At 42.0% G+C, this 27,224-nt stretch overlaps 1 protein-coding gene across 3 annotated transcripts in view; it reads left to right on the forward strand.

Annotated features, from left to right (window-relative positions):
- Positions 1 to 27,224, forward strand: part of CTNND2 (catenin delta 2) — a 633,671-nt gene that overhangs the window by 351,390 nt on the left and 255,057 nt on the right. For 2 of the 3 annotated variants that reach the window (XM_066326477.1, XM_066326484.1), the window contains 2 exons: positions 3,964 to 4,136; positions 12,727 to 13,294. In XM_066326477.1, the coding sequence (XP_066182574.1) occupies positions 3,964 to 4,136; positions 12,727 to 13,294 (741 nt within the window). The remainder of the gene's footprint in view (positions 1 to 3,963; positions 4,137 to 12,726; positions 13,295 to 27,224) is intronic. The other variant, XM_066326491.1, reaches the window with a different exon arrangement.

Raw genomic sequence — 27,224 nt, forward strand, 5'->3', positions numbered from 1 at the left:
AACATAAGGTGAAACATATATAAAACATTATATTTTCCCCATACCCTCAAATAGAAACCAAACATGGTACAAAATTTTAAAGCGATACTACAGATCATCGATATCTGCTATACTAAATCTTATGATACCTGAAGTGTTTGTTTTAAATTGAACAATTGCAGTAATTATGTCTCATTAAGGGAACCACTAAGACTGAATTGTGCTAGCAGTTAACTAGTCATTTCCAGTGCATAGGTGAAAATAGAGAATTTCCAGCTGCCTTAACTCTTTTGAAAGCAGATGAAAAACAGTTGGATGAATGCTTTCTTATACCAACATAGCAGAGTTTAGATTCTAGCCTGGAAGAAATGGTAGCTTATTGTCAAGAGCCATCAGTGTACAGGACACAAACTTCTGAGCGAGCTGCAGGCTCTTCAGAAGGTTTGGTTTTACCTTCGGTTGAAATCTCAAGAATGTTAATGAGAAAAGCAATCTATCTTTTTTCCCTATCAGACAAGGCAGGACTGCTTGTAGTCCCTGAAAAACGAACTCATGTTTTTTCATGGGTCACATTGATTGATCTCAAATGTATCTTCTAGTTTGTATGCTTGATTTAGGGCTTTTCTATTTAGAGGTGAGCAGCCACTGTTCTATTCTACAGTAGCTTGGGCTTATTTAAAAATTCTAGGTTTATTTAAAATATCTGTCCTTCTCAAATTACTTTGTAATTATGAAATGTATGTACATTTTATTTGTTCATTATTGCTTGTGAAGGTACAAAATAAAAACTGCTAAACAAAACCAATATTGTGAACTTCAAACTATGTGTGCCAACTTTTACATTCTTTTTTTCAAGGGTTGGATAAGTTTCTTTAAGTGCATGAAGTGTTTAAACTAAATGGTGCAGGGAACCCATGTATGTGTTTCTAGCTGGCAATGTAAATCCCTAGTGAGCCACAGTAATATGAAAGCAGCACTTGAAAGCCAGATGCAATGAAAATTTAAAACATATTGCATTCATAGCATGTGATAGTTTTAATCATTATTTAAGCTTAGAAATGTCACAGCATAATTACTTTCAGATGAGTACAAACACTTTCATGCACAAAAATTGCTTTCTTCTTGCAACTTTGCTTCTCATGGGAAAGTTATGCTTTTGTGAAATTTCTGAACTTGATCTTGTTCATGCACTTGATCACAGAAAAATTCTCAGTGAAAATTCAAAATCCAAAAGATTGAAATAAACCTCGCAGATCTTTTTGGAACTAGAGCATGTGTTTTCTTTATGCTCTTAAAATAACAAATAAATCTGTGAAAGAATTCTTTCATTAGAGGGAGAAATTTTTGCAAAAAAACCAGTTAAATGGAAAAAGGCTAAATAAACCCTATTTGCAGAGCCAGGGAATGGAAAGTACCAAAGGCTGGATTTATAAGCACCCATAGAGGATTAATTTCAGCTCATCCTGTGGATGTGATACATTTTTACTTGCCTCACAGCATACATGGAGCCTACTTCCTTCTGTACTTGTAAGGACAAAGTACAGGGACCAGAACTTACATTCTAAATTTGTTCTGTATCTCGAATGTACTGATGAATGCAGTTGATTTTGCAGTATAATTGTGTTGGTATGTAAAATAGTGTCAAAATCCCAGCCTACATTTAGATGCCAGCACTTCCTCTTTACATAGCCTACTACGATTTGTTTATAATACGAGCACTTCAGGTTGGATTTGGAAAATAGCAGTTATAATGATTCTGCCATTTCCTGAGAAATAGGCTGGAAGAAAAAAATACTCTCCATGTAATTCGGGGTGGGGTTGTTTGCACATTTTCTAAGTAGAAATTTTTTTGGAACAGCTTTACATCCTCATAGCAAAGACTTAAAGGTCATAAAAACTGCCTTTGTATCAGGAACGTACTGGAAGTTATTTCTGGTAAATTCATTGGATTTTTTCCATGGTGGGTCTGTTTAAAACTGAACTTATCACATATTCTGTAGGACCAAAATCACTGTAATCATTTCACACCTCTTAAGGCTTGTGTCACCTTCTGTGCTCTCGTGAGCTTGTTAGTGCTAACCAGAAGATGAACCTGTCACCCCTGTGGAGCCACTGAGTGTGCTATAGATGGGAGCTGTTGGGTTAAAGGAAACCTACGCAATGGCCAAGGTATAACCCTTTTTCCTTCTCCTGTATCTCACTTCCTGGGCCCAGACATTGAAAGAGACTAGTATCAGTGAAGACAGAGAGAGAATTAAGTGTGTATTCTTTAATGTAGCTCTCTGTGTGTATCATAGAATCATAGAATGACAGACTGATTTGGGTCAGAAAGAACCTTCAAAATTATCTTGTTCCAGCACCCTAGCTGCAGATCAGGACATCTTCAACTGGACCAGGTTGCTCAGGGCTCCATCCCACCTAGCCTTGAACACTTCCAGGGATGTGTTATCCTCAGCTTCTTTGGACAACTTGTGCCCTTGCCTCCTACCACAGGGAAGAATTTCTTCCTAATAGCTAATCTAAAGCTACTTTGTCAATGTGAAGCCATTGTGCTGTCACTACATGCCCTTATAAAAGGTCTCTCCATCTTTCCTGCAGGTTCCCTTCAGGTGCTGGAAGGCCACAATGAGGTCACCCTAAAACCTTTACTTTACCAGACTGAACAGTCCCAATTCTCTTAGCCTTTCATTATAGGAAAGGTGCTCCATCTAAATTAGTGGCCCTCCTCTGGACTGCCTCAAAAAGGTTTTCTTCCTGTGCTGGCATTTCAGAGCTGGCTGCAGCACTGCAGGTGGGGTCTCACTGAAGTAGAGCAGAGGGGCAGAATCCCCTCCCTCCCCTACTGGCTTTGGATGCTGCTTTGGATGCAGCCCAGGACAAGTTTGGTTTCTGGGCTGTGAATGCACATTGCTGGGTCATGTCCAGCCTCTACAGTAGCCCCAAGTCCTTCTGGGCAGGGCTGCTCTGGATCTGTTCATCCCCCAGCCTGGGTTGATACCAGGGTTTATCCTGACCCAGGAGCAGCACCTTGCACTTGGTCTTGCTAAACCTCATGAGGTTTCCATGCACCCACTTCTCAAGCTTGTCCAGGTCCCTGTGGATGGCACCCCATCCTTCAGGTGTGGAAACTGCACCACTCAACTTGGTGTCATCTGCAAATTTGCTGCAGGTGCACTTGATTCCTGTGTGGAAAAAGTGGGAAATTTGCTATGCTCATGTGGTAAGCTAAATCACTTCTACGTGAACCTACTGAAGATTAGAACGTTCCAGTTTCACAGAACTACCCAATAACTGTGGAAAGTGCCAGTGTTCATGGTCCTGACATGCCCTTCAGTCTGGCAGCCTCAATTTAGGCTTCCTGCCTGTACTTGGCTCTCCTGCTGTGCAGTGCTGTGGTGGGAAAGATAAGATAGCTGAGAAATAGTCATCAAAGATTCACTGAGAACAGGGTGTGTCCTGCATGATGAGAAGAGCAATTAATATTTTAAAGGCTGCCATCCATCCCTGCAGGCACCAAAGTATTACATCACTCTGTGTACAGGACAGTGGCAGTAATCAATAGATCTAATGTGCTGGGGGCCCAGGGTGGGACAAGTTTGCATTTCCCAGGCAGAACGACTGGATATAATTAAGAGAAATAAACAAGGCTTATCCTTAGGGGAAAAAAAAAAATTCCTCATCAACTATTCTGAGTTGAAAAGCAGGAGTTCTTTATCAAATAGTACAACTGGATTTGTTCAGGCATAGAATTTCTTCACCAGTCAAAACCATGCATTTCTTGCAAAGAAAACAATGTGGTCTGTTGCTTGAATGTGATGACCAAGTGGTAAGGAAACAAAGTAATGCATGTATTTTTATTACTGAAAAGTCAAATTCTGAAAATTTGAAGCTAGATATATCTGATAATTTCAAGTCTCACTTGACAGAGTACAAGTACCTCTTTCACTGAGGCTTTCTGACTGCTCTCAAATCTTTTCCCCACAGGGCCCAGCCTCCTCTCCCAGAGTGCACTCCAGCTCAATTCCAAACCTGAAGGATCCTTCCAGTACTCAGCCAGCTACCACAGCAACCAGACCCTCGCCCTGGGTGAAACAGCGTCCGCCCAGCTCCCGTCCCGCAGCAGTCAGCCCAGAGGTGCCATCCAGAGCTACAGCCAGGTATGTGTCCTAAGCAGTCCTGGTCTCTCACACCTGATACCGTGTGGAGTAGCTCCCGGGAAAAGAGCTGTTTGCTGCTCCCCACACCTGAATTTCTGCCTTTACTTTCTGTCTTGTTTAACACACCTGCAGCAGGGTGGAGTTACCATCTTGATTTTTGTAAATCTTTGTGGGTTGACTTGCATACTAATAAAGTAATCCTGATTAACAAGGAGATCTGCATGCCAAGATTTACTGACTTGCTTGCATATATATTTTGGTAATAGCATGTTCAAGCATTTTTTAAAAGCAAATTTCTGTGACTGTGGTGATTAGGAGTCCATGCTAAGGTCAAGGACATGCCAGCATTGGTCTGAGCACATTACTGAAAGCAGTAAGTGACAGGAAGAAACAGAAACAAAGGCAGGCTGATGCCAGATGTGAAACCTGCCTGGGATACCATGCATCACATGGTGCTATGGACTCATCTCAAGTGTAGGAAACTATTTTTTTCTCCACATATTGTAGGACAGTTCCCTCTACATTTGAAACATTTTGAAAGATTGTCTCAGATACTCATGAAAACTTTGTAAATCCGTCTACCTGTCTAAACTATCCTTCCCAGCTCTGACAGGTAACCCTTTCACCTTCTGTGCTTTTTACTGTGACATCAAAGCCTCTCAGCAGAAAGTTAAGCTTCAGTTTAGACAAAAATTTCAAGAAGTGTTCATGCCTCTGAATATAAACAAAGCCTAACTGGGTTGCATTGGTCAGCACAGGTTATTTTCTCTGTTTTTGATGCTAACCATCCTAGCAAAGCAGATCATCTCAGTGTGATAGCGGGACATTTTGCAGTTCAGGATTCTGTAGGAGAGAGAAGTTATTTGAATTTCAAAGCCTTAAATTGCTAAGAGATTTCAAGTATTAGAGTCATTGCACAGTTTGTGGGATACTGAGAGACATACAATATTCTATTCCCTCCATTTTCTCAGAAAAGCTCCCTGTTCTCTAAGACTGACAAATTAAATAAAGCACAGTTAAATTAAATTACAAATTGGGTAGGTACGTTTTTTTAATAGACTCTTTTACACTGAAAAAGACCTCTAAGAACACAGTCCAAATATTAAGCCACATTAAGCACTGCCATCAGCAAATCATGTACCCGAACTGCCACATCTGCATGTCTTCTAAATACCCTCAGGGACAGTGACCTGACAACCCTTTCAGTGAAAAAATTCTTCCTGATATCCAACCTGAACCTCACCTGGTGTAGCTTGAGGCCATTTCCTCTTGTGCTGTTGTTGGTTGCCTGGGAGAAGAGCCCGAACTCCACCTGGCTACAGTCTCCTTTCAGGCAGTTGTAGAGAGCAGTAAGGTCTCCCCTGAGCCTCTCTTTCTCCAGGCTAAACACCTCCAGTTCCCCAAGCCGTTTCTCGTAAGACTCGTGCTCCTCCAGACCCTTCACCACCTCTGCTGCCCATCTCTGGATGTGCTCCAGCACCTCAGTGTCTTTCTGGCATTGAGAGATCCAAAACTGAACACAGGATTAGAGGTGTGGCCTCAGCAGTGCCCAGTACAGGGTGACAATCACTGCTCTGGTCCTGCTGGGCACACCATAGCGGTTACAGGCCAGGGTGCCCTTGGACACTCTTCTGGATCATGTTCAGCCAGCTGTCAACCAGCACCCCTACATCCTCTTCCACTGGGCAGCTTTCCAGCCACTCTTCCCCCAGCCTTTAGAGCTGCATGAGGCTGTTGTGGCCAAAGAGCAGGACGTGGCACTTCACCTTGTAGAACCTCATGCAGCTGGCCTCAGCACATCCACCAGCCTGCCCAGATCCCTCTGCAGAGCCTGCCTACCCTCCAGCAGATTAACACTCCCAGCCAGCTTGGGGTTTTTTCCTGCAAACTGATTGAGGGTGCACTCTATCCCCTAGTCCAGGTCATTGATAAAGATATTAAACACAGATCCCTGGGGAATTCCACCTGTGGCAGGCCACCAACTTGATGCAGCCTTTCAGCACCATTCCCTAGGCCCAGTCACCCAGCCGGTTTGTTACCTAGTGAAGAGTGCACCCAGCCATGCCATGGGCTGCCAGTTTCTCCAGGTGACTCTTGTAGAAAATAGTGTCATCTGGAGTTATGCTGTTTGAAAAGCATCATACCCTAGGGGTTAGCCTGAAAGACTGTGATGCAGCCTTTAAGGAGGCTGGAAAATTAAGGTGATGGAAATGGAGCAGGTTATGAGAGCAAAAGAAACAAAAACAAAGTAGAAGTGAGAGGGGAAGGAGAAAATTTAAAAAAAAAAAAAAAAAAAAAAGCAGGAAGGAAAATTGTGCAGTTTTGTAGAGATTAGAAATAAATAATTTTAATATAAATTTTATTGTACTCATTGATAGAAAAATATGAATTTTTGGAGGGGGAAGAATTAGTGATTAGATTTTTTTTGCAAAGGATGCCTGACAACTTCAGATGAATTAAAATATATTTTGAAAATATTAACAAACTGCCATAAAAACTATTACTTAATACCATTAATAGTATATAAAAGAGGTTTTAAAATAGGTAAACAGGAAGAGGAAATTTCAAAAGTCAAAATTAAAAAATTCTGAATATGACCATTGCTGATCCCACAATTAACAGGGAAAAAAAAAGTCAACCCTAAAATTGTTTTGCTATATCTATTATAATTAAAATAAGCCTCAGGAGCTGAAGCTTCTCAGATTGTGATAATTTCCTTTGGTATTTGTGTGCAAGGAATATAGCTGTCTCTCAACATGAATGATAGTCCAAATGTTTGCAAAATAAATGTAAATAGTCCCAAGGCCAGCTGTGACAGCAAGAACAATTTGTGAAAATGCAATTGTATAAAAAAGAGAAACTAATTAGTCTTGGGACTTCCTGTATAGTGTTGCAAAGTGCAATCTAACATTTTTGTTAATTTGAAGTTCATTATAGATCAGTTTTTCCAGTGCTTTGCTTACTTTAGAACACAAAACTTTTACCTTCTATATACTACTGGGATAGGATTTCTTAGCAAAAACTGCTCCTCTGGCAGGGAATTACTCTGCTTCCCCACTGAAAACTGCTTTTCAAACTCAATGTCCAACCGGCTTTAGTGCAACCTTGAGAATTATCATCTTATGTTGCAGAGATCAAAGGAGTATGAAGCATAGCATGTACTAAGAAAAGCAGTTTTCTACATGCTCTGTCATGTGTTTGCAAGGGGACAGGAAAGGAGGTTTGCATTCTGGATGAGAACTTGTTTAGCTGTTGGTAATGCTGCAGTCTTTTCAGAGGCTGTGGCAGCAACACAGGTAAATCCCTACTGTATATTATCCTGTGCACCTGATGCTTTTGGACTGAGAAAGCTGGCACAGAATTGGAAAACTTTAAAAACAAAAAAGTAGATGGAAATTAAAGGTGATTAAAAAGTATTGAAAACCCATTTTACAGTTAGTGTTCTAACCTGTCTCCTTTTTCCTATGAACAAGTCGTAAGTTTGTCATTCATTAGAGCACCACACCTCATTAGCAAATGAGTACTTAAATGCATTAAGTTTTGAAGCAGAAACTGTATACTGGCCACAGGGTAACAGGCTGCTTGATAACCTACCCAGACAAAAGCTAAAATAAAGATTTCCCTTCTGGTAGGTATGGCTGATGATGATGTGTTTAAAACCAGATTCCAAATATAAATGTAAGAATTTTTCTGTCATAAAGGAAAGAAGATGAAATCTTAGGATAGATTACTCTTACTATGGCACTTGGAGAACAATTCACTAGTAGAGATTACGGCAGTGGAAATCTGCAATGCTGCTTTGGTTCTATCACAGGTAATGACTGTAGCTTTCACTGCTGCTTTAAAACCAGAGATGCACCATCTCTGGACACTCTGAAAAAATCTCACACCATTCTGTTTATGTATGTAGAAGACTACAATTACCTACCTTTGTCTATATGTATGACCTTTGAGAGCAGGATCAGGTAGGCTGACAAAATTTCCTAATATTGTTGAAATTTTGGAATGGAACAAAATCAGGAGAAAGAGATGGAATAGACCATATTTGAGGGATCCAGAGGTCTGGCATCTGTTATTCAAGAAGAGCATTTGAACACAGGTAGCATCTTCCTAGTCAGGTCAGGGACTTACAAATGATATTAAAGCAGTCCTGCAGAAGAAAGGCCCTTCTATAGGTGCTGGCCAAGGACTGAAGGGTGCATCCCAAGACTAGAGAATGTTATGCAATTTTATGCAATTTCTTTTACCCTTTGTAAGAGTTTTGATAGAGGCATTGGACCACAGCAGAGTGATGCCTTGAGTGAAGCCTTTTGGAATGTTCTTTGGGCTGACAGGAAAAAAAGTAGCCCTCAACAGACTGGCAAGTCTAGCAGTCTCTGAAAAAGCTCAGAGCATCACTGAGACTGTGAAACAGAACTGTGCCCATGGAATGTCACTAGAAAACCGTAGTAGAGGGTAAACAAGTTTCCTGCCTAAAGCTACCAGCACACACCAATGTTTAAAAGCCAAAGTGGCCTGGAGGCAGTTTTTCCACACAACTTGGAAAATCCTCCCTAAAATCAACAGAAAGGGTCTCCTCATGGACAACATGACCATATTGGTATTCATCAGATATGACCTTGTTTGAGATTTTAAGGGCAAAGAGATCCAGAGAACAAAATGAGCTGAAAACTGGTGCAGACATTTACTGCTAAACTAAAGTTCATCCAGACCTAAGATGGGCATGCAGACGTACTCAAACCTCTGGGAGCAATCTCCAAGGATCAATATACTGATTCATAATTAGCAGCTGACCCCAAAGTTTCACTTAAAGTTGTCTAGCTGTTTTGTAATTCCTTATCCATGAAAAATTTTCTACAGAATAAATAAGTCAACACAGTTATTTGCCCCTCTCATTTCTACTCTATACAACAGAATCTTACATTGCGTTTATTTACTCTTTCTTGGTTAAAGTTCCAATTTAAATTATCAACTGGATTGTAAAAAAACAAAACCAAAACAATAACAACAATAAAAAACCACAAAAACCCCCCACAAACAACAACAAAAAAATCTCCCCACAAGAACAACAACAACAAAAAAGAAACAAAAAAAAACCAACCCCAAAAAACTAATTTCCTGGAATTGAGGGCATTAAATGCTTGAATGAACAGGCAAACAACAGTTAGACTGTTCTCTAGTCTCCTATAACCTAACTGGATATCCCCAATAATTTTCTGTATGAAGCTCTAAAGATACTGTTTTGTATCAGTAGAAAATGATCTTCCTAGTAACATTAAATGGGAAAGAAAATATTTTTATAGCTGTGCTAATGTTCTCATGTTTTTTTCACATATTCCGTCTTCTAAAAAGGATATACCAGAATCCATATATTGAATCCAAATAAGCAAGGCTACTTTTCATTGGGATGCCAGGGAAATGGCATCCCCTCTGTCTTGGAATAGCTACTCATAGGGCTGTAGTAAGAAAGTCCTTGATTTTTATTCACATTTATGAAATAGGTTGATGATAGAGAATATAATTACTGAGAAGCAACTTTGCTCTTAGTTTATCAGCTTAAACACTGTTTAATTATCGGGTTGACAAAAACAATGGATAAATGGAAAAAACTAAGGGAAAAATACTGTTCTACTTCATTCTTCGGTATGAAGTATGTCACATTGCAGGGTGAACAATGACATGTCTTTGTCTCTCATAAGCCAGAGACAGGGAGAAACACAATGAAAAACCACATTTTGTCTCTGCAAAACTTGTGTGGAGAATGTTGCTGCACACTTGGCCCTCTGAAAAATCCTAAGAGCCTCACAGTACATTTAAGACAGGTCTGAGATTAGTCACATCCTAGAAAATACTTCATGCTAATGTTTTCATTGCAATCTGTTCATCCATAAGTTCTCTCCTTCACACAGAGCAAATGCTTAGCTTTTTAGGAAGTGCTATACACTGCATTTTTAATTAAGCATTTAATTATTGTGTCCCACCACTACACCTTGTTCCTTATAACAAATCCTCATGAAATAGGATTTTTGGGGTGTTTTTGAATTACTGCTTGCAAAATGCCCACAGCTTTATAGAGATTTATTAGGAATATGGGATAATACTGGTTTACTTGAAATTAATTACTCTAAATCCTTGACACATGAAGCAGTGTAGAAGTAGATTAGAAAAAGAAATTTTGTATACATGATGACAGTGCTTGACTAAAACCCTTAAGATCAACCACAAACTGTTAAAAGTTACCAGTGTGTTCAAGAAGTAACTGGTATACTGGTAACATTGCAGAAGCCTGTATTTTGGAGCAGTGTTTATTACAAAATTATTATTATTATTATTATTATGCCATTTGTCGGTCCAAAAAGTAAAATATATTAACAAATATCAATTGATAATGTAGCTAGTTTGAACAACATTTTGTTATGTGCGAAATTTGCTTTGCCCATGTTGTCTTAAATCATGCCGGCCTGTTTTTGTTTAATGAAAGTTGTTACCATATAGTCTAAACCTGGAAAATGAAAACTGTACTCCCATCAAATACTCTATTGGACAGTCAGCTGAAGATTAGTCCTTCTTGCCAGTTTAAAGCCTATGCGGTAAGTAGCTCAGTGTGAAAGTAGCTTTTAAAAGTTCGCTGATGTTCCCAGAGTTTTCCTTCCTGGTTTTTGTTAGAAGCCTTTCAAATGAGCAGCTTGAGCTTGTTGACCATTTATGACAATGTCAAGGCTTGTACTTGAAGCTGTGGTGTTTTTTAATTGCTGATGCAATCCAAACAGTTCAGCTCAAAAGAGAGCAGCTACTTCTGTGTGTGAGCCCCTTGCTCACCTGGCAGTCACCATACAGAGCACCTGGAGGGGAGCAGTTCATATTTCATTTATGTGTAAAGCCATTGCTCTGTGAGGTGCAAAACCTCTCGAAGCCAGGGAGGTTTGAGTGCTCTCTTGAGAAGCCTGAACAATGTCAGTGATGGTAGCTTCTTCCATGCTACTAACAACTGGGAGCAAAGCTCCAGGAGGAGTTTCTCCAAAGCCTTGTTTCTTATCTGTCTCTAGGAAAATACATATTCTTTCCCCAGATGCAAAGCATTTAAGATGAGGGACAGGCTCCAGAAGTTAAAAAAAGACAGAAACATTTCCAGTGGGCGTACATGGGAAGGAGTACAGATTTCTGGCATTTTGAATCTTGTTTATTTTTTTGCTCCTATTAGTTACATTGACCTCAGTTCATGCCAAAATCATTTATTGAATATCCTAGTGCAAATAAATGCAATTTCATACCAGGAACATGGTGCTTTTGCCCACTTGTTTTTTTTATAGGATGCTACTGAAAAACCACATTGCTATTCAATGTATAACAATGCTGCTGTTGGTATTCACAACATCCCTTTGAATTGAGTCACAAAATTCATTATTCACATTTTAAAGCTTCTTCTGGCTAAGGAAATCAGTAGCTGAGAGCTGTGTGTGTGTGTTTGGGCAAAACACTGGGCAGGCCGATTCAAACTATGTTATCAACTCTGAGCATCCAGAGCACTTTCTGAGGTTTCAAGTAAATCCCCCGCATAACCAGAAAAAAAAAATAGTATCTGAATCCCACAGTGCATCTCTCAACAGAGCGCTGAGCTCTCACTCACTGCAGGGTGCAGTTATGAGAGGATTTTAATGTTACCAGACTCACAGATGATCTCTTGAGCCTAAGATCCCCGATAAAAAAATAAAGGGAGGAGCAGCCTGTGTGTGAGTGCGAGCTCCATCCTCTGCGGCTTCAGAAGCAGCTCAGGCTCAGAACCGAAATTTCTCATAGGCAGCATCTCCCGAGGATATTCTCTCGCTCCCTCTTCCCCCTTAATTGCTGGTCTTAGAGGGAACTCAGCGCTGCTTTGCCCGCGGCCAGCGGGTCGGCGCAGGGAGCTCTCTGCCTCCTTCCCGATGCAGCTTCCCCGCTGGATGCGGCCCCGGGAAGCGCCCGGCCCCGGCGGCTCCTCCCGTCCCCCCCGCCCCCTCCGTGCGGCGTAACCGGGGCCGAGGCGGCCGCTCTCCGTGCTGCCCGCGGCGCCTGGCGTGTGCCGCCCGGGCTTCCCCCGCTCCGCCCCTGCACCGACTGTCCTCGCAGGGAGCCGCGCTGCTGGAAACCCAGGAAAGTTACTCCATTAGAGGCTTTTCCGAGGCTTCGGCCGCTCTTCTCTAATGTATGCAGAATAAAGGGGCGCGGGTGTATATATTTGTGTATGTGTATGTACGTAAGTATTTGGGCCGGGGTTAAACCCTGCCTGGTTTAGGGGTCAGCGGGCGAGCGCGTTCCGGACGCGGAGCCCCGGAGCGCTGTGCCCCACGGCCGAGCGCCGGCTTCAGCCGTCGGGAGGAGTTTCGACGGCTCTCGGCCCGACCGGCGGCTGTTTTTTTCCCTGAAGGGCCGGGAATGCTTTAGCAGATTACCGCCTCCCGTAATCCCGCGGGCGCCGGCCCGGTTCGAGGTCAGAGAGGGGGCTGCGTGCGGCCGGGGGGCTGCTCCGGCCGGCGGGCCCGCCCCGCCCCGCGCAGGGCCGGGGGAGCCGGGCGCCCGCCGCCGCTGACGCCTCTGCCTTTCCTTCCCGCAGCAGGGCCCGGGGGGCCGCGGCGCCCACCCGGGCGGCCCGGAGCCGCCGCCGCCGCCCGCCGCCCCGCAGCCGCGGGAGCCCTTCGCGCCCAGCCACGGCAGCGCCTTCCACCTGCCCGAGCCCCAGCACGCCGCCGCGCTCTACTACGCCAGCTCCACGCTGCCGGCGCAGCGGGTGAGCTCCCCGCTGCCCGCCCAGCCCGGCGGCTCCCCCACCAAGCTGCCGCGGGCCGGCTCCGCCGCCGAGGGCGCCGCCTACGCCACCGCGCAGCGCCTCTCCTCCCCGAAGCAGTCCCCCAGCCGCCTGGCCAAGTCCTACAGCACCAGCTCGCCCATCAACATCGTCGTCTCCTCGGCGGGACTGTCGCCGTCCCCCATCCGAGTGACCTCCCCGCCCACCGTCCAGTCTAACATTTCCTCCTCTCCTATCCACCAGTTAAGCTCCACCATCGGCACTTACGCCACCCTGTCGCCTACCAAGCGGCTGGTTCACGCTGCCGATCAGTACAGCAAGCACTCCCAGGAGCTGTACGCCACCGCCACCCTGCAGAGACCCGGCTCCCTCGCAGGTAAAAGCGCGGCCGGCAGCGCCTCGGGTCCGCGGCGGGGGCCGGGGCTGCGCGGTGGCGCCGCGCCCGCGGAGGGAGGCGGCGGGGGGCGAGAGGCGGGGGGCCGTGCCGCCGGCCGAGGACGGGAGGGAGGGAGGGAGGGAGCGGGGGCGTTTGGCGCAAGAACGGCGCTTGGGGGAATTGCGGGTGCTTTTCATCCCGGGTCGTGCCCGGAGAGGCCGCCTGCCGCTGCTTGGGCGAAGTAGCTGAGTTGTCCCGGCGCGTCCCGCCTCCCCGGCGCCGGCAGGTGTGCGTGCTGCCGGGCTGCGGGGCTCGCCGCGCTGCCTGCTGTGACCCGCACCGCGGGTGGGGGTTTGTTACTATGGCGAATCCCTTCTCTGCCGCGATCGGAACCTCGCAGCCTTTCGCAGGGGATCGCTCTTTCCCGGGTTTACGGGCGGCTCAGGCGTACTTGACAAGTTTGGGGTTACTTAGCAGGAACTCCCGGTGTACCGAGTCGTGCCGAGTAAGAGGTAGCGGTGATCTGGCTCCGAGTGCTCTTTGGGGAACAGGCTTTTGCAGCTGATTTAATGTCTCTGTAAACGCAGACTTTGAGCAGATCCTAGAAGTGAGATACTGGTGCGCTGTTCTCTAAACCATCTCTTTGCTAAACTGAGCATCCTTCAGGGGTGGGTTTTTTGTGTTCTCAAAATTTCCAGTTTCATTGCTATAGTAACAGCTGCTATGCTCATATGTTCTCTTGTGTGACATAAATAGATTTGAAGATAAATAGGATACATAAAGAAGTTTGAGTTTATCAGTCAAGTACACAAGTTTCTTATTGAGGTGAAGACCTCACCCCAGTTTCTCCTCTCACCCACCTCCCTTCCCCCACTCCAGCTGTTGTCAGAATCGGATATAATTCCAGTGTGTCTAAACACACAGATGGAATTAAATAATAATAAAATACAGTTTTGATCCATCTCCTTGTGAGAACTATTTGCTCGATTTTTTTCCAGTTTAAAGGGCAGGTATTTTAAAACTTTATATCTTCATATGTATAAGTGTATATATATATATGTATAACACCACATTTTAATTTCAGAATGAATAAAGTGACAGTATCATTAAGATAAAATTCAAGATCTCAGGAGGCTTGTATCAAGCCTGTCGTCAAATACTGAGCCTCAGAATACTAGGTGGTTTATTTAGCAATTATATTAATACAAGTTCTTCCTGCTGTAGTCCAGCACACTGTTAGCCACAGATACTAAATACTGCCGTTGTACAGTGGAAATTTAGAATTGCCACACACTCTGTATTTTAGGGAGTTTTCTAACTTCATCCTATAACAAGAGTTGTTTGAGTCTAAAAATCCCATGGATGGAACTGTCAACATCAGAGGAACTGAGAAAAAATCGATTTAAAACATAGATACCTGTGGCTATGAGCTATTAACATTGGCCTGATTTTTCTTACTTTTGTTCTTGGATAGAAGTCTTTCCTTTGGGAAGTTTCTAACAGGAACAGTACTTTTTCCTGCTTATGGACTGTTAGCATTGAAATTTGTATTGAGGGTTTCGTTGTGGTTTTTTAAGAAGACATCTTTATGGCATTTCAGCATCAAATCTGTGATAACAAAACTTTTTTTGTGTAGGGGTTAAGGTCCAGCATAATGACTCTCAGGTGCTACAGAAAGCTGTTCATCATGGGCTAGATCCCAGTTGAAACGTGGATTTAGGCTTTTTTGGCCTCCTTGGCCAATAATGTTTCTACAGACATTCCTAATAGGATTTTCTACTTTGTTTTGGATAAAAGTTAAAGAACTGACAATCATTTTCTTGGATTGCTTTTAAGTAAAAGCTTTTGATAAGACTTCTGCATCTTGCCTAACCTGAATCTTTTTAAAGCCTACTGCAGGGCGTTGCCTGATTTACTGATTTATGGCTTTGGTGAAAGAAAAAGCCTATAGATGATAAATGCATTTAGAAAATCGCTGATGTATTTTTGTGGGGGGGTTTCCTATGGGAGGGAAGTAGTGATTGACCATTTGACTTTGCTGTTGAGTTTGTAAAAAATTGATAAAGCAACACTAACCTTGCCAAGTGTTGGGCTGATCAGAACAAATGTAACATTCTACTGGGTCACTCATCTCTTAGGGATTTAATTTTAAGGTACGTAAAAACCCTTGTTGTTTTATTTTATAACAAATGGAAAATCGTGTAACTTGAATAAGTATTAGGTGGCAGACCTGGAGTGAGAGACTATTGCTACTTGAAAGACTCAGTGTAAGCAACAGTATGTTAGTAAATACCTTTTTTTTTTTTTTCCCCACAGTGGTGACATGGCTTTCAAGTAGTCCTTGAAAGGAGCTCTATCACATGATCTATTCTTTTGCAAAGGTTTCCCATTGTGTGCTCCTACCCCTTATTTTCCACTACCATTCTTATGCATGTTCCTCCGTGGCCTCTGCCATCCTGGAGTTACACATTTGCTAGCAGTGTTAAGTGCCTGACTAATCTTCTAGACTTTCACTGGATTCACTGAAGCCAATGGACTACTCAGAGGCTTAAAATTAGCATATGCTTTAGAGATAGCCAGGATCGGATGTTACAGATACTACTAAGACAATCTTAATTCCTTCTTTTTTCAGTTAGTATTTTTGCTCAGAATAGGTTTGGAATTTGAGCTCTAAGTATATTGTATTTTTGCAGCAGTTTTTCAGTCATTGTGTTAGAAATCAAACCCACTGAGAAGGAGAGCAAGCAATTGTGTTTTGAAGAGCTAATGTTCAATAAATTGTGGTTTTGCTTCTTGTTTAAAACATCCAAAATAAGTTGAAGTTTTTTGGGGCTTTTCAGAGAGAGAGAGGAGGAGGAAAAATGGAGAACAGTTGTCACATTGCACTGATTGATGGTTTGCCTGCTGTGATTAATGTGAAGTTGCATTGGTATGTATGTGTCATCACAGGGATGATGTTATACTAAGTAATCCTTTTATATCTGGCAATAAAAAATAAGTATTTGTAGTAATTACTAGAAACACAAATAATGCATTTGTTTTAATTATTTTTGCATGATACTATAAATTTGTCCTGGAGCTATCTAGTTCATTAGTACTACTGGGTTTCAGTGTGCTAAACAAGCCAAACTGTATCAGTGCCAGACTTGGATATTTAAAAGAGAACACATTCAGATAAGACCCATTAAAAAAAATCAAATAAAAAGTTACATACATGGCCCAAAACATAATCTTTGTGAGACTTTACTTAGGAGATGGCATTATTTATATTAATTTCCTAACAAATTCGATTATGAAACAACTTGAAAGTATAAAGATGGCAATTCTTAGACTTAATCCTGAATTTCAAATGAGACATGCAACAGCGTGCAATGACTCAGTTTTAACCGAGTAACCTTAGAAACGTCTTCAGAAATGGCTTTTAGTCTAGTTATATTTGAGCTGCTGCCACTGCCAAGTGTGTGTGTATGGGTGTGTGTGTACATGTGTATATAGTGGTTCTGGTGAGTGTACATTTGCTGTGTTTATTCTTAGTCTAGCTGCTTCATTGCTGTGATCTGCAGTTACAGTTTTAGAAGTAGTTTTGTGCTCTGCGCTGCTCCAAAGCATATTCGACCGTCTGTTCAAGCAGCGATCCAAATCCAGAAAGCACAGTTTGTAAATACCTTCTTGCAGCTTCCACACCTGGATTGAGCTTCAGAGTGCTGCTGGGAGCCAAACTCACCAAAACAGCCCATTTTTCTGGAAGGAGGAGTGTGTAGGACAGCAAGCAGCAGAAACATGAGAAAACTCTTTTAGGCGGCAGGTCATGGCACAGGTGCCCACTCTTCATGCTCTTCTGAAGCATCTCCGGCTGGGCAGAATCAGACAGACAGCACTGGAGGAGTGCTGAGTTTATTTAGGAGCAAAGGGAAAGGAGGCAGTCAAAGTGTGTTATTCAGGTGGTTTGTGCCTCGGGTTATGTGGCTGGGAGCAGCCCCAGTGGTACAAAGCCACTCATGCCTCTTCATCCAGGTTTAGGGAAGACTAGGGACGCGTAAAGCAATGGAAAGTGGTTTTATGCAATGCCTTATTAAAAAAACTAAAAGGGTAACAATCGTGCTTGAGGACTGCACCGTATTTTATAAACTGTAGTAAAAGGTTAAGTTTAAGACGTGAATGTTGGTATGAATCACTTGATATACTGCTAGATGGAAAAAAATATTACACAGCTATCTTTCCTGTAGTGGTGACACATTCCACTGAAACAAGAGCTGCAGCATCCCTCTGGACAGCCCTGCTGCTACCAGTGTTGAAAACTTCAGTGCTCAGCCTGGTGTTTACAGTCTTCTTTCAAGTCCCTGTAAAATCAAAAGGGAAAAGAATTTTTCCTTTCCGAGTAGGACTGTTTGTATGCAAGTGTAATACCAACATTAAAATAACACCAGTTTATAAAAATGTGGCATGGGTTAATACATAAAATATGTTCTCCACAGTTTATTGAGCAAAGAGTTCTAAGTTTATCAGCGTCTTAATTGGTTCCTTCTGCTCCTTCATATGTTTTGCCTTGCTTATCTCTCTCTTTGCTGAGGACCTTCCTTTACCCTTTCTCCTTCTGTAAGCTTTTCACTGCATATGACGTGTTGAACCGTGGTTTCCTGTTGGGGTTTATGGCAGGACTTCTATTTGATGGTGAGTGTTGACATGTGGAGCATGTCAGTGTGCAATCACAGGGGCTCAGAACAGTTTAAGCATCTTTGTATGGGATAAGCACGGACTGATGTTTCCGTTTGATTGCCTGAAGATGTCAGATTATCTATATATCACTAGTTCATTGCCATCTTTAAAAAATTATCTTGTTAAATGTTAGAGGTCTCCAGTAAATCACAGTGTACTTGTATTTGTGCTAGAAGAGCTGCATTACTGTTAGCTTACAGCCAAAGGGAATCTAAATCCACCCTGGAATTAAAACTTGCCTGTGCCTTTAAATCTTCACCTGAGACACTAATAAAATAGTGTAGGTGTGATGTGCCGTTGTACTTTTTTGGACAGGCGAGGAAGAAGAATGTTTGGAATTTTTTTGGCTTTAAGATAAGCTCTTGGACCATCTATATGATTGATCATAATAGAAAGGAGACTCAGTTGTTTCCTGTAACTATTCAGTATTTTTACAGAATCCCGTGAGTATCTCTTCTACAGGGAGAACCAAATTGCTTCGTTAATTTTAACCAAAGTAGTTTTCCATAGTTCTTTTTCCTAAGTTTTTTTTTCTTTGTTTTTATTAGGTGGAAAATTCCTTTTTCTGCTGCCAGAGCCTTTGCACATGAGAATACTGTTCATGCTCTATTGTTCTGGGACAGACACTGCAGTCATAAGGGTTTATTTTTTTTTCTCCTTCTACTCTTGTTGCTTTTGAGGCTCCTCCTTTTAGATAAGAAAATGAAGTGGAAGGTTTTGAGTAATATCCAGAAATATTTCAAATATTAATCAGAACACAGAATTTGGTGTCTTTCTGATACAAAATTACTTGATTCCACATTGCAACCTGGAGGTTAGATATGCTGGTATTGGTTTGGAGTTGATACAAATACACAAATCAATGTACACTTTGATTTTCTTTTTCACTTATTCTACCTATTTCTTTAGCAATAGTTATGTTTCTGATTGTTGCAACAGAAACCTTTACAATAGTGCTCAAATTCAGCTTGGAAAAGGTATCCACAGTGGACAGTGCACAGCAGGAAAGCAGAGGGAATAAGGCGGATGGCTTTGAAATAGGTTATTGTTGCTGTGATTTTTGCTCCTGTATCTTTCAGATTTAGATTACATGAAATGAATTTGCTTGTAGAAGAAGAATAATCGATAAGAGCCAAATACAGAAGCCCCACGTGCATCTTTGAGCTGATGATGTTGGCTCCCAGTGTGAGCAGACACCAGAAGCATGTCTAAACATGGGTCCTCTTCTTTCACTGATCACCACTTTTCCTTTTGCTTCCCGTTCTTGCTAAGGGACATTGTTTGACTGATCCTCCTGATAATCTTTCAGAGGGCTGTTAAATAACACTGCAGACTAACAAGCCTTTTGGGTAAAGAGCATCAGTGTGCAGCACTGCTGAAAATGAGTTCAACTTGTATAAAGCTGGAAATATTTTAACCAGATGACTGGGAAACCGGGTGGCAGTGGCTATTTCTGGGATTTTAGGTGAATGTAACATCAGACATGCTTCTGGGGACTCCTGAGGCCTGTGCTGTGGCTTGGTAGCCACACGTGGTTTTTGGCCTCTGGTCCTGAACTTTAGCAGTGTACCTGAGAAGGCCAGGATCCAAACTGACGTATGCAAGTCACTAGAAGAAATTTCTTAAGCATCAGAGCAGAATTTGAAATGTCTCTGTTTATATGCCTACTGAGCAGGAGCACAGGAAGGATGTAAAGTTATCAAAAGGCTAACAACTTCTGCTGTGCCCCTAGCAGAAGGATGGTTAAGCCAAGGAACTGGAATTTGCCATTTTTTCTTGGCTACTTAAATCCAATGGAATGTATGAAGGCAAAGAGCAGTGTTTTGGGAACCTGACTTCATGGAATTTAGGTTAGAGCAATGGAAATACATTAACTAGTGTTGGCACTACAGTTCCTATGCTTGCTTATGTTTATCTGTGTTCTCTTTAGTATGAGATTTAGTATGAGCAGGAAGAGAATAGGGCCTCATAAAAACAATTAAGCATCCACATTTTTGGATCTTAAGGGTGTATAGTGAGGCTAAGTCTCATCCTTGCCCATTACAACCCATTTTTGCCTTCAGGTCTCAGTGGGGTCCTCATGTACTCCTCTTGTCCTCTTCAGTTGGCAGCAGTGTGATTCTGTGCCATAGGTCTTTGGCCTCAAACTCACTTCTTGAGAGCAGAAGAGAGTGCTATTGTATGGGATGGGGAGTGTAAGCAAAGGCAAGGTCCGCTTCTATCCAATTTCTGACACTCAGGCTTTTCTGGCATCAGTGAAAATAGTTTTTTGTGCTGTACAGTCTAAAGTGGGATGACTGTGTTTGTCTTGCTTGTGCACTGGGCAGAGAAGGCACATGTGAAAGCTGCAGCTTTCTCAGTCTCAAACCCTGTTGCAAGGCTTATGCAGTAGCATGGAAACGTTTGTTGAAAAAGTATTGATTAAAAAATTACAGAAATCTTACGTTCATCATGGTCTTTGGGTATTTAAGGGGAGTGAGAGCAAGGCCTTCATTTTTACTGTGGTGGAAAACATCATCCTTTCCAGTTGCTGTGGCACAGAAACTGTTAGGAATTGATGGAGTAGCTGAGATGCAGAACGTCAGTATGCGGCTGATCAGTAACATAAACATTCATTTGTTGGCATATCTGATGGCTTTTTGGTTGTTGTGTGCACCCACTCTCTTTAAAACAGCACAGGTGTCTCTGATCAAAAGTAACTCATCATGGCAGAAGGAAGATTCATTATGGCAAAATGGGCAGTTGAGGAAAGCAACCTTTTATTAAGGACGAAGCTCGAGTGGAGAGGTTGCCCATGTCTGCCTGTGCCATATGATCATAGGTGAAACACATCATTTGTCAATGGTAGCAGCTGCCAGAAGCTACACTGGGCCAAATTTGCTCTGTGAGCAATCATGGCAGATAAGTGAGGCAATTTTTCAGTAATTGTAGGGTCAAATTTGAAGATCACATAGATGTGGACCCAGAACAGAATACCTTTTGGTTTTAGAAAAGTGGTATTGGAGAGGACAGAGAGATACTGTCTAATGACAATGAATTCATGGAACTATACATTATCATAAGTGGTTAGAAGCAAAAGTCGCAATTTAATATGCTGAAATGAGAAGGACCAACTGATGACTAATCTTACAATTATAAGGCATGGCATATGAAACTGCCAGTTGGATCACATAGATTTTTGGTAAGTACATCAAGTTGCAACTTAGAGTGTGTTACTGAAGTGTCCCTGCCCATGACGGGGTTGAAACTAATCCTTAAGATCTCTTCCAACCCAAACCATTCTACGATGCTGTAATAGAAAAGTGCTGTATTAGTTTGAATGCAAGTGGTTTGAAATCTCATGAAATCCTCCCTTTACTGAGGAAGTTTTTGCATATGCTTTTCTATATTTACTTCCTCCATAGTGTATATCTGTGTTTTGCCTTACGGCCCCTTATGGTTTCCGTGCAATCCAGGTGCAAAGCATCCCTTTTATCAGCTAGCCAGCTGTGCTGCTCTCAGGCAGTAAAAACTTTTGATCATAGATTGTCCCTAAAGCTGTCCCTGGGTTCAGAGTGTTTTCTGGGAGGAAAGCAAGGGTGGGGAAGAAGCTGTGACCCTCTGATACTAGGGCAGATTTCCTGTCACTGGAGAGTGAAATGACACCTCTCCATGGGGTCTTTCTCTCACCCACAACTTCCCTGAGCATCCTGGTTCAGTGGGAAGGCAGTCATGTTTACATTTGATCACCAAAATGTGTCAGTGAGCTCTTCAAAGTCCTGGGAGCATGTTCTGTAAAGGAGAGTGAGCTGGACTCTTTCAGATATTTGTGGGGGAAAAGAAGGTGGAGGGGAACAAGATGACAGCTCTTTGTGTATTTGGGGCTGTTCTAGTCTGGAGAAAGGAAGGACTAAGTGAAAGAAAATTTACAGATACACTGATCAAAATGCTCTTTGGACATTACAACATAAACTGATAGAAAGGATAATATAAGACATGAAGGTAGTAAATGGTTAATAGGACAATTTGCAACATGAGTTCTCCAAAAACAGATTGTGCTGGAATAACCTGCTTACTGACCTTTTCTTAGATGATACTTGACGTCTTTGTATTTCCTGTCAGGGTTCTGAGCATAGATTTTCTGTAGTGCCACTTGGGAAATGTTTAGTTAAGCTAGGGAAGATGGATATTCTTGCAGGAGTGTAGTTGGGCAGGGGCCTGGGTAAAGGAACATGTTTAGTTTGTCATTTTGAAGACTGAAGTAATGGAAGGGAAGGGTACTCCTAATAAAGTTCCACAAGGAACTTTTGGCTACTTGAAAAACGCTTTTTCGTTTTATTATCTTGGCGCAAAACCACGAAAAAAGCCAAGGAAACGTCTTGATAGTGGAATATTAGGAGGCATTTTCTGAAGAGAGGAAGATAAATCCTATGTAGAAAGGGTTTTGTAGATGGGAGGGAAAGAACAGAATTGAAGCTGAGGTAATAATACGCTTACTAGCTAGTGCATGTTCGGCATCTTCGGCTGAAAAGAGGAGTAGGAAAATACCTGCGTGACCTGGCTGAGCATATCTCAGCCACCTGTATTAGGAACATAATAGAATATTTCATGGCCTAACATGGCCTCCCATAATAAGCAGAACTGGGAGTGTTACACAGGGTTAGGACCTTATCTGGAGAACTCTACACAGCTGTGACCCTCTGTAGGCAAGAGACACTTTCTAGCCTTCATCCCCTCTGAATGTCCTGCATGGATCATCAAGAAGTAAAGAAGCTTGTTGTACGCAGGCCTGACTTAGTGTGTTTCCTCCATTTCCTAACAGAGGGAGAGGCTGCTAGATTACATAGCTTCATGTCGTAAATAGAGGTTATTCATTAAGAGTGCTGGATCCTGGTAAGAATAATTAATTTGGTGATGGATATACTTTCCTTGGAAAAAGACAAGATTAGTTGAGTCCCTGTCAGCTTTTAGGATAGTTCATCCCTGCCCATGTTGAGGGCTGTTTGGAAAAGATGATTTTTAAGGTTCCTTCCAACCCAAATCTTTGTATATTTCTGTAATTCATCTGACCAAGGAGGGAGTGATAGCTAAAGTTATCTTCTGAGTGGCTTTCCACCATCAGCCTTTGATTTTAGGGCTTTGACTAACCAACCATGATGTGTTTGACTGGAGCATCTTTGTCAGCTAGTACTCCATTTTCCCTCAAAAGATTTGAACCCAATAGCCATAGAGAATACAGTGAGCCCCCAGCCATGATTGCACTTTGTCTGGTCTCTGACCAAACTTCAAAGTTTTCAAGGTTTATTCATAGAAATGTTGAGTTTCTTTCTGTCTGAAGTTGTATTTCCTGTGTAGCTCATGTCATCCTTGTCCGTGTTGCATCTTAAGATGCCTTTGGCAAGAATTAGCTAATGCTGAACATAACTGAGCATCTCCTCCAGAGTGATCTAGTTTGTGTTCTGCCATGCTTAAGATCCTATCTTGTGAATCCAGAATTCAAGAATTGACTGTCTTAGCTGAAAAACTGCTTTTCACTGAAGTTTATTGAGGTTGTGATTGTATGTCACTGCTTTTTTCAGTATGCAGTAGATTTTGGACCACTTCTGTAAAATCAGCCAAAACTTGATGCATATGTCTTCAGCCAGCCATGTGGCCATGGAAGTGTAGGCTTCACAGGCAGGGCAGCCATTTGACATGCAAATAGTGTCAATTTACATTTATGAATAACCAGGAACTAATTGTGTGACACTTCAGAATGCCTCAAGTGTTTGTCACCTTTGGACTACACAAATCTCATTCTTCTGATTGAAATTGGAAGCCATTCTTGGAGCTGAATACTTCCAGTAGTTTATTGCAAACTGCTGTGAACACATTTCTTATGTTTGTTATCTTAGATCTGCTTTCCTTATGCTGTGCCCTTTTTCCGCCATTTGTCTCCTGCACCATTTGTCATGGCCATTTCATTTTAGCATGGACTCTCTGCTGGAGGGACAGCACTCTTTCAGCCTAAGGTCCTGGCCATGCTTTTCAGCAATAATCTGAATTTGTGAGGTTAATTGCAAAGTCTGTTTTGCTGTGTTTGTTTCTTTTCTTCTTTGCTATTGAGTGATTGCTGTATTAGTAAAAATAATGAATTAAAACAGAACTCTATTTTATGGGATACAATGATTATTTCAGCATAAATTTTAAGTCCTTGAGCTACTTATGTCGTGGTGTTAACAGTATTTCTTTTCTTTGTCTCTACATTTAGCATTTCTTTTATTTAGAGCATCCCTGTTAGAATTCTTTAGATTATAATTATTTTAGTAATAGGAGATTAACTTAAAATAATCTTCCCTTTCTTGAACTTGGCATTGACAAAAACACAAAGATAATAAACTGTTTGTTTTTTTGGTTTTTTTTCTCCTGGAATGTCACATACTTATACCTCATGTCTTGGTGAAGTCTAGAAACCAGGGGACTGGAAGTTCACTGAGGAGGAGAAAGAATGGGAAACACTTTTCTTTTCCCAGAGATCATCAAAGTTGAGCTTACATGAAAGAACAAATACTACTGATGCTTTTCTCTATTCTCTTAATGAAAAGCAAACTTGACTATAAAGAGTTGCAGATAAAGTTTCCAAAAGTTAGTATTGTTCACACCTCTAATAGTGTGCAATCTTCTTGTAAAAGGAATTACAAAAGGTAAGTTGCCAGGAGTTTTCTGTGAGCAAACCCCAGATGCAGTGTCTGAGATTTTAGCTGTGTCTGTCAGACACTGTAACACAGGTTTTCAAACAAGAATATTCATAATAAGTTAATATTTTTAGAAGGTGCATGCGTGATTTAGATTCATTAGAACTTTGATTGCCTTTTCCTTGTTAGCAGGAAAATCACCTCTTGGAACTGTGAACTTGTAGGAACAGCAGTACAATTAGACAAAGAATTTAGGTTTCCCAGCAAAAGCCACTTGAGGAATACTGTAGTTTGGGAGACTTGACACTTCATTACCCAGTTGAGTTTTATTTTCTGGTGTCCCCCAGTGTTGCACAGTGACTGTTTTTTCATTAGGAAACCACTGTTCCGCAGAGCACCTTTCTTAACATATTCTCTGTGAAAATCTTGAGAATTTCACTTCTAGTTGTATTTAAGCTCTAGATATTCTTTCTGATCTTTGTGTGGGGAGGAGTTGATGTGGAAAGGTTTTCCCCTTCCCCCTGCACCAGAGCTTGCTGTGAGAACTTGCTCTGTTTAAGGTTGACTGAGCTGATGCTCTGTTCGGGGAAGGCTTCAGAATTGCTGGGATTTTTGCTGCTGTGCTTTTCCACAGTGTTAAACACGATCAGAAAGTTAAATTTTCACCAGCAGGCATTAATGCAATAGTGCCTGATTTGTTTTGCTGGAGGCAGCAGTGCTTTTTAGCAAATCACTCATGCTGCTGGAAGTGGTCTCTAGCCCTAAAAAAACTCCCGGGCTTTTGGATGTTTAGCCTATACTGCTGCTTGACCAGCAGAAATTGGGTCTTCAAATTTGCTTAGGTATAGCCTTGTGAAAGAAGGAAGACACAGCCTTGGGGAATTGAGGATGCACTGTTACTTCCCTTTGGTTTGCAATCATTGTCAGGGAAGCATTCACTGTGGGGTTTCACAGATATCCCATGGAGGGTTTTTTTCCTGGATATTTGCTTTTGGGGTATGTCTAGTCAAGTATACCAGTGTTTCATTCCTTTACTTGCTGAGTTGAATGCATTGCCTCAGCCCCTGCATCAGCATAGAGCCCATGGTGCAACACAAACTATTAGCGTTCAGAATTGGAAATAATAAATTTCTATCTTTTCCAAGATCAAGATAAGCAAAACTTCAAAGATTGCTGCTGCTGCTACGAAGGCCTAATATTGTTTTCAATTGTCGCGTAGCTGGGGTGAACTATCCAAACAGCTTCTGCAGAGCTGCTTGGCCGCGTTGCTTAGTAACATCATCCTGTTGCTGAGGCACTCGGCCCTCACTCAGAGTGGGTAGCGAGAAGGAAAGTTAGCAACAGTGATTTGTATAACCAGACAGCAGCAGCTGTTCCCATTTGTGCATGGGACTGCTTTTCCCTCTTCTCCTAAAATGGGCGGGGTTGAAGGGCGTGGAAGAGGCAGAGCTTAAGAGATCAGAGGGGGGAAAAAACCCCAAACATACGCAAAGTAACACCCAGTATGATCATTTGCTAAATGGTTTTAAAAAAACCCATCTTCCTTCCCTGCTGAAGGCAAGTTGTTGATGTATGCCAGTGGTTGCTTTGGGGCTGTTTCTGGTTTTACTTTTTTCTTCATTGACAGTACCCTAGATCAGAAATGAAATAGGAATTATCTCCCTGAACTTGTCTGTCACATTTAATCTGCTACTTCTTCCTGGCTGTGTTTGCCTCTTAAATCTTTGCTCTCAGTCAAACTTTTATTTTCCACTAGCAATTTATTTCTGATAAAATGTTTTAAGCAGGTGAATGCTTTTCAACAGAACGAGGGCAGTAGCAGAAAGAAGAAAATGCTTAGGATGAGATACAAATTTATAGTGTGGTTTTTCTGTTTTCCCTAGATTCTTAGAATTACGATAACTGATACAATACTTGCAGTAAAGTCAGATTGCATGACTAGAATCAGAGACCATTTAAAAATACTTTTACCCTTATTTTTCTTTTAAATATGCTCAGAAATGTGGTGGATGCTGATATTCGGTGAAAAACTAGTTCAAATGTTGGTACTTCTTATAAGACATAATAAGATTTATTGAATGATTTTTAAAGTTTTTTTGAGGCCTGTTTATTACACTTATCGAAGTGTAATCCCTTTTTTTCCTCCTTCCTTTCTCTGTTTTTAGCAGTAATGTGAAAACTGCTGGCCCTAGTTCAGATCCTGGTTTAGAGGTGTCCCTTAAGCAGCCAAAGCCAATCTGTTTTGAGGAGACTTTCCTAAGATACTTAATCTGGTTAATGGACAAATTATGTCTGGGAAATTCCACACAGTGTAAGCTGAACGTGGCAGTATCCTGACGGTGACACTGCTAATAGGTTTGACAGTGCAGTGAGTTTGCAAGAAACACTCCAGACCATGCATCATACTGCACTTCTATCTTTTAAGTAGAAAACCTGAGGAAAAGCAATCTAAGATACTGACAGGTGAGGCAAGACTGTTCTTTCAGTTCTGGGGGCTTGGAATATTGGGGCACAGACTTCTTGTTTGGTGGTGAACTCCTATAGTGTGGGCTGAGAATGCC

This window comes from Sylvia atricapilla, chromosome 1 (genome assembly GCF_009819655.1).
Source record: "Sylvia atricapilla isolate bSylAtr1 chromosome 1, bSylAtr1.pri, whole genome shotgun sequence".
Lineage (NCBI taxonomy): Eukaryota > Metazoa > Chordata > Aves > Passeriformes > Sylviidae > Sylvia > Sylvia atricapilla.